Source organism: Myotis brandtii, unplaced genomic scaffold, assembly GCF_000412655.1.
Source record: "Myotis brandtii unplaced genomic scaffold, ASM41265v1 scaffold136, whole genome shotgun sequence".
Taxonomy (NCBI): Eukaryota; Metazoa; Chordata; class Mammalia; order Chiroptera; family Vespertilionidae; genus Myotis; species Myotis brandtii.
The window spans coordinates 191,282-199,307 of record NW_005354829.1 but is presented as its reverse complement, the minus strand read 5'-3'; the positions used below and the strand labels follow the sequence as shown (position 1 = coordinate 199,307).

Sequence of the window (8,026 nt, the reverse complement as noted above, 5' to 3'; positions counted from 1 at the left end):
CAGACTCTATGAAACAGCCTCCCTCTTTCTCACCTCTCCTCTCCATCCCCCCTGCCATTGACTTACATCTAGTCCTCATTTTTCTCTTACATTTTGGTAATAGAACTTATGTCCTTGAAGCTTATATCTCACCTAGTTCATTCTCTACATTGTTGCAAAATGAGCTAAGGTGATAATCAGATATTTATCTGCCATTTAAGCTAACACTGATAGCCATTTTTAAAGGAAAATCAGATGAAGGAGCTCTTTAGAGTACTTCACCATGCCTTGCATGTCCTTGTGCGAGTTAGCCACAACTGATTGGCCCAAGGATGCCACCTAATCTGAATGTACATTGACCTAATATGTGATCTTTCATTGTTTTGAAATCTATTTACTTGCCATTTTTTTCTCATTATACTAAGCAACCACAGGACTAAGATTCTAAGTAGTTCATTCTTGTGTGGTCCTGCTTGGAGTACACAGAAGGTCTGCAAGAAATTAATACATTCACTGTAGGAAACTTTGTCCAATTTGTGGGAGACCTCAGGGAGCCAATGTTGAGTGATGGAAAGAAAGGTGGAGTTAAGTTCTGGCTCTGGCTCTGATTATTTGCATAATCACAAAACATCTCAACCTCTGTGCCTAATTTTCCACATCTGAAATGTAGTTAGGTGTTTAAGGGTTCAGCCCAGTAACTTCTGTGTTCCTTTGCAATGCTGTTAGTGCCCATCGAGTCTGGCCCTGGGACTTGCTTCTATTCATACCTCATCTCTACCTCACTCATGGCCAGGGTAAAGCAACAGGCTGCCTTGGCGGCATTTCACATCTGGCCAGAAGATCCATGTCCAGGGCTCTAATTGTTTCTTGTTGCTTGATTTTGTGGAATGGAGAAGAGGTTTTTCATAAAATGTTGTATAGAACACTTTTTGCATAATCAAGGTAGGCTTCAAGATGTAGGTAACATAGGCCATATCAGTCTGAAAGCAGATCCACGTAAAGTTTTAATTTCAAATATAGAGGACAGTATGTAAAATTGATTTAACATACATGTACATATACCAAATATAAAACCAGATGAACTGATAGGTTTAGGCTGGGTAAAACAGCCTAATAGAGCATATAAAACAGAAAATTGGCAACTATCATTTCTTATATGCTTCTCATCTATAACAAGAGTTTGCCTTTGGTATGTGATATTGCAGGAAAACATTTTTTTTCTATTTGACAGTAGTAGTATGAAATAGAAAATGGAAAAATAAGAAATATATCCATATTCTGAAAAGCTAATTTTTTAGATGACAAATCCTTATATATTTGCTTGTCCTTAGAACTATAACTAGCAGAACAAATATCTGGAATATTCAGTATACACACAGCCACCATATTTATTTTTCAGGAACCAACTTTCCGATGGAAATGACACATGACTCCTCCCTGACACCCCACCAAGAGTTACTCAAACACAAGGATTTGGCTGAAGTCTGTTGACACTTTCCTGACATGTTTGCTCTCCACCCTCACAATTACAGGCCTTTATTTGAAAGATTTAGGACCATCGCTAGCATCCTACTAGATGCTCTTGTCCTGTCTTGGCTCATGTTCCCATCTTTCCTTCATACTTTTGGGAGTTACTTTTCTGAACCCCAAATCTCCATTGCCTCTTCATAAAGTCCACATTTTTTGGTCTACACACAAGACTTGTACCACCTGATTACTCTTTTCCTTCCCCACACCTCGCATCAGCCTTGCTCTGCTCTAGCCTCTGAACCACTTGCATTTGCCCAAATGCGCCATGCAGTTCCATGCTTTCAGAACTTCTATGCATACATACTTAAAATAAGAGTAGAGTACCTCACCCTTATGTGCCAGGCATGTTGTGGACAGTTTTCATGCATTTGCTCTTGTGTAAAATGTCCTGCCCAAATCTATCTCTTGAAAAACACCTGTTTTTCATCTCAATACACAGTCCCTATAATTTTGGCCTTATTGTTAAAACTAACCACTTCTTTTTCTATGCCTTCAATCAGCTCTATTGTGTCATCTATACCCATTTGGCCATAAACTTTAAGGAAAATTTCCATGTCTCATTGACCTTTTTATCCCTAACACCTGCACAGTACCGACTCATGCATTATTTCATCTTAGTCCCAGTAGTCCTATTTGGCCTTCATCTGGATAGGGCAAAGAACAAAATAAGCAATAAGAAGCTGCATTAGATACTACTTGATTACCATTTCACAAGTGAGAAGTTTAGAAATATATGGGCTCATATATGGCAGGATCACAAGGATCAATCTTAACTGATGATGCCATCTTGAAATTCATTACAAGACACATTAATAGTGCAGGATTTTTTCCATAACCACAATCACGGATATTTGCATCTTTTTCTACCTAGTTAAGCAACTAATCAAGCTGAGCCAACTAAATAAAAACTCTCCTTTTCTCCTAAGTTCAACAAAGTAAATAAAACCTCCCTCCAGATCCCTCTCCCCCTAAGTAGTGAAACAACACATCAGTGTGATAAGATCACCTCTTATTATTTCTCACCTTAATGTTAGCACTGCCTCCTTCAGAGAGATTTATCTGACAATTTAATGTCTTCTTCCCCTGTGTTCCCATAGCACTGTATACCCTTCAATATGGTTAGTTAGAATGATTAAATCTAGACCATGAAATTGAAACAGGTCAATCCCTGGCATATAGTGAGCACTTAGTGAATGATGAATTGAATCTTGCTTTAAGGATATGAAGTGAGTCAAGACTAATTATGTTAATCCCAACCTTAAGTACTTCCCTTGGCATTTAATCAGGGATTGTTATCTTTGAACACAGATTTAACATCAGACAGTGGCTTTTGTGACTTATAATACTAAAGTCTGCAAAAAAGTGTTAATTACTTATGAGGACACCATATTTTTTAAAAATGACTTTAAACAATTGCTACAAGGGTAATATACAGTAAGTGAAAAAACACTAATACAATGGATTTCTCATCGTAGTTGCTTTTTTTTTTTTTAAAGAATAGTTTATTGATTTTTAGAGAGAGGAAGGGAGAGTCAACATAAGTCAGCTGCCTCTTGCATGCCTGTACTGAGGATCCAGACCACAACCGGGGCAACCAGCATGGGACGACTCCCAACCAACTTGTGCCACACCAGCCAGGGCTGGTGGTTGCTCTTATGCATACATACTTACAATAACTTTTCAAGTGGTCAGAACAGGCCCATGGAACAACTTTATTATGTGGTATTGCCATTTCATGTTTTAATTATTTAAAATATTTAAATGATTAAACACAAAATTAAACTCCAACTGAATTTATTGTGGGTAAATTTAGTGGTGATAAAATATCAGTTGCTAAAATCTGCTCTGAAATTTGTTCTGGTTGGATTATTGAGTGACTGATCCCACCTCCTCATACCACTCATTATGTGACTTATTTTGTCATTCTTGGTAGTTTGTAAAGTAACTTTAAATACTTGAAATACAAGTCTAGCTTTTGGCTTAATTGTAGAATTTGTTAATTTTGCTTAAAGTACTTGAATGCTTGCTTTAACACCACTACATCGCAACTCAAATATTAAAACAGCCTTGGTATAATCAATTTACATGCCTGGAAGTACTAAGACACAAATTATCCCTAACAGTTATTTCCTTGGGTCCTCCTTGTTTGGGACTTATATGCTGCTATGGCATTCTTCTTTTAAGGATGCGAGCTATACTTGCCAATGAAATTGGAAAAAATGGACTAGAAAACAAATCTGAGGGCTTTTAAAAATTATACAGTACATTAGTAAGTGCTCTAGAAGCTAAACCATCCAAAGTCATATATGCAAGTTACACCATAGGCAAAGGCATAAGAAAATGGACTAAATTTGTTGTAACATTCACCTCTACAAATGCTCTATAGTAACCACACTGGTATGATAATAAAGCAGTCAAGAACAAACCTAATTTCTCATCAGTTTGAGTGTATGTGGATATCCGCATATTTAATTGGTACATATACATTACAAGTATCCAAATTATTGCAATCCTATATCCATTTACCTCTTAGAGTCCTTTAAAGTAATCACAGTGACACGTAAAAGGGGGGAAGGGGGAAGAGTGCTAGGCTTCCTATTAAGTAAAGCTACATCAAATTGTTCAACTGATGCTATAGTAGCTATTGCTGCAGGAAAACACAGATTCTATAGTTCTGGTCAGTTATTTTATCAGTAAACCTTAATTTTGCTAATACGGTTTCAAGTAATGAAATATTCTTGACTCATCGGGAATTATAATACATAAAAAAAGATTGAGAATTTCTTTTTAGGCCAATCATCAAAAAGGTTTTCATCTGAACAAGGGAAATTCTTTCAGTTTAATATAAGTTTTTCAATGAATAAATTTACAATAAAGTTGACGATCTCATTCAATAACTCTTCTGATCTTCAGATTCTGGCCTAACGGAGAAGAGCAGTGATTATAGGAGAGAAAAAAAAACCATCTCCTGTGGCCATCATCTTAGAGGCTGGTTTTCTTGTAATGATGAAGTCTATCACAGTTGTCAGGTTTCCAAGATTTGCACAGAGCTTTAAAATGTAACTGCCTGAGGAAGATTCAGAAAGCCTTGTTCTTGGGCTTACACAGTAAGCACTTTGTGTGATTCTTAATCACACTTTTATCCAGAACACAATGTTTCAGGTCACATTTTTCTCGACGATGCTTATACTGATTTGTGCTCTATAAATATAAACATATTTACACACAAAATACACACACTGACATGAGGATGTGAAGTTAGCCAGCCATCCATAAGCAGAATGGAATAAAAATAGCAGGAAGAGTAGTATATGATGCCATGCCCAGGCAGATTATAGCCGCCAATCCCAAGAGTGCCGAAGCAAGAACACTTCTCTGATCACGAATAATTATCTTCAAATTCTCACAAAACTAGAAAATAAAATTTAAGAATGTCAGAAAAGGTGGCTAAGCCTAAGAAGAATCATATATACAAAATAATAAAGCACAATTTTCCAGGCTATTTTCTGTCTACCAGAAAAACTAGAATTTCTCTTATGACTTATGAAAGAATTTAGATGTTAAGAGTTCAGTTTCTTGATTCCACATCCTGTAACAGCCCGCTGAAATAACACCTCTGGCAAATAGGTTACCAATGGCAGCTGCCTATATAAATACAGAACTTTTATAGAAAACTACAGAGAATGTAACCCCATAAAAGTTCAGGATTAAATGTTAAAAGCATTAAACTGTTTATCAATAACAATATATTCTAAAATTAGATAAGCAAAGAGATCTCTAATCTCAAATAAATAAGTTGTCCATTATTATTGGTGAATTCAATTCATTCAATGAACCATTCTAAAATTTGGTGATATAATAACTTTTAACTTTCTAACTCAAAATTAAGAGACAACTTTGCAATTCTCATGTTAACCTGGTAATAGTTATATATATATACGGAGAATTCAAAAATGAGATTCAGAACCAAATAATTCCTCATTGTTTCTGGAAAGTAGAAATCAGTTCTCCTTCAGCATTAATGACCTAATTCTCACAGAGCATGTCCAACAGGCAGTTCTGAGAACTGGAAAAATTGGGATGGGGATTTTTTCCCCCTGGGAAGTCTATTCTGTGGCCAGATTGTTAGACCATTCACAGTGAAGACAAAAACTCAAGTTTCACAAGAGATGCTATGCAGCAACAGCAGTTAAAACCCTTCTCTACTTCTGTAAAACCCTACAGAGTTTCCAAAGATGAAAAACTACTCCAACTACTTATGTATGCAGATTAAATATTTTACTACTTTAAAAAAGTACTTACACTGTTTGTTGCTGTTTTTTTGTAGAAATATATAATACAGAGTTATATGTGTCTCATCAAAGTATTACCCGATAGAAATACTGTTTTCCTTGGAGAAATAATTTGCTTGGTTCCTAAGTAAATCTGATGTGTTTTCTTTTGTGTACTTTGGAGCCCATGTTTGTAAATGTGGTGAACTTCATTTCTAAACAAGCCTAGAGCTGTGATTCTTTTAAAAAGCATTCCTACAAAAGCATTCCTAGATTGAGTCTTTGTGGCTCTATAAATAATCACAAGGAGTTTGATGCACCCATATATACATATAAGCATAATATTTTCATGCTCTGCCACAGAGGAAAGATTTTCCCACATGGGTCAAAAATTAATCAAAATATGGAGCAATAAAAATATTGGTTACATAGACTCAGATTCTTTTGGTCCAAAAAATACATAAATGTGAAGAAGAGTCAACCATGAAGGTCATTTTGCGATTACCTAGGCTTCTATTGTTAAGATTGAACTTTAACAACTTCGGGGCAGGCTGAGAAAGCTTTTAATTGCAAATGAAGTTGCAGGCATTTTTTTTTTAATGTTAGCTATTTTTAAAATTTAAGAGATTTGGGCAAAGGAGCTAAAAATTCATCCCCCCCCCCTTTGGTTTTGTGGCTAATTTAACCATCTTAAATTCTGATATTGTTTTTTTTGTTTGTTTGTTTTACTTCACACATTAAAATTACCTTCCAACAGCCAATGGCTCTTCTAGAAAACCAAGTGTTTTGATCTCTAGGGAATCCATAAACCTAACCCACCTTTGGGACTAATGGGTAAAGGATGCTTAACAATAAGGGAGTCTTAGATAGGGATTAAAGCCAACACAAAAATTTCAAAGTACCCTGGAAAAGACCCGTCTAAAGCCCACACAGGAGTAAGAGATATACCAGGGAGGTCTTCTTACTGGGAATTTTGTTAGTTGATATTGAGCAAGGGGAATTCATTCTGCTTACAGAGGGAGAATGCTGCAAGCCTCCTTAGTTTAAATGCACAACACTCTGTACACAGTGTTACGGATTAAATATAAACTCTGGACACCTTCCTGCCAATTGAAATTCTTGGGAAAAGTTGCAAGCACACGGCGGACTTTGTCATTTCAACTACGCTGGGTGGACACCCTGATGACTTCTGTAGCAATAGCCCGGCGGCTCTCTCGTAGTGGGCAGCGGTGCTGCACTGCCAAACTCCACTGCGCCTTTTGGGAGGTCCTGCAAGACACATGGCCATTTACTTACATTGTCTCCCTTGGGAACACCAGAGCCTTTGTTCATCTAAACTCAATGCCTGATCCCAGGGGAGAGACACGGTTAGGGACGGGAGTGGTGGCGGCCCCGCCCAGCCCACCGGTGAGTCAGTCACAAGTGGTACCTTGTCTGCCTGGGGGCTGACCGCGGTGCCGAATCTGCAGTAAGTCACAAAGTGCTCGCAGTTGTTCCACAGCAGGCTGTAGGGGGTGGTGCCCAGCATCTTCTCCGCTCTCTGAGCCACCTCTTCGTTGCGCAGGGCCTTCTTCTTGAGGGACTTATCCAGGCGATTGACCAGGATTTCGGCTCCGTAGGCGAAGTCATCCACAGTGTCCACGCGGATGCTAGCCACCCTGCCAATAACGCCCAGGATGAGACGCTGGTTGGAGACCACCTTCTGCGTGAGCCTCCTGTCCTTGGTCAGAGCCAAGAGGATGTCGGGCATCATGTGGGCGACACGGTTGTCGCCCAGGTAGATGCCATAATGGGTCAGGTGGGTCCGGGGCACCTCCAGGACGTCGCCGCGGTGGAAGGAGTTGATGTCCTGGAAACTGCTCCTTGCCTTGTCTTCGCCCGGGGCGCCCGAACTGAAGAGCTTGAAGTTGGAGATGAGGAGCAATTTCTCCAGCAGCAGGGACGCCGCCTCGAGCATTGGGTTCTTCATCCTGCAGGGAAACGAGAGTCTTGGGGGGCTGCCGCCGCTCAAGCAAGGTGAGCTGGCCAGACTGGGGCGCTGCGCTGCAACTCACCTGCGGCCAGCGGACCAATGCCGCGGGGGGAGGCGACAGCGACGGCCTGGGAGGGAGGGAGGAAGAGAAAAAAGGAAAGGGGGAGACGCCTGGGGGTGGCACTGCTCTGGGACTGAGGCGGGTGAGGAACTGGCGGCGGCTGGCGGAGGGGACAGTGAGACCCGTGCGGCGAGCAGCCAGCAGGGAAGCGCA

General features: G+C 39.5%; 1 protein-coding gene across 2 annotated transcripts; it reads right to left on the bottom strand.

The window, feature by feature from the left end:
- Positions 1-971: 971 nt before the first annotated feature.
- LRAT (lecithin retinol acyltransferase (phosphatidylcholine--retinol O-acyltransferase)) lies at positions 972-8,026 on the bottom strand. 2 transcript variants are annotated; one of them, XM_005860498.2, is made up of 3 exons: positions 7,835-8,026; positions 7,210-7,750; positions 972-4,920 (listed from the first exon to the last, which is right to left on the bottom strand). In XM_005860498.2, the coding sequence occupies exons 2-3, from the start codon at positions 7,747-7,749 to the stop codon at positions 4,768-4,770; spliced, it is 693 nt and encodes a 230-aa protein (XP_005860560.1). In that variant the 5' UTR covers position 7,750; positions 7,835-8,026; the 3' UTR covers positions 972-4,767. The 2 variants fall into 2 exon arrangements, with proteins under 2 accessions (XP_005860560.1, XP_005860561.1); XM_005860499.1 differs by lacking the exon at positions 972-4,920 and adding an exon at positions 5,818-7,049.

Excerpts from the sequence above, each read along its gene's own strand:
- LRAT (XM_005860498.2), bottom strand. The coding sequence starts at position 7,749 with ATGAAGAACCCAATGCTCGAGGCGGCGTCCCTGCTGCTGGAGAAATTG. Across the intron at positions 4,921-7,209 it reads TCAGCCCCCAGGCAGACAAG|TTTTGTGAGAATTTGAAGAT; the intron begins GTACCACTTGTG and ends TTTATTTTCTAG.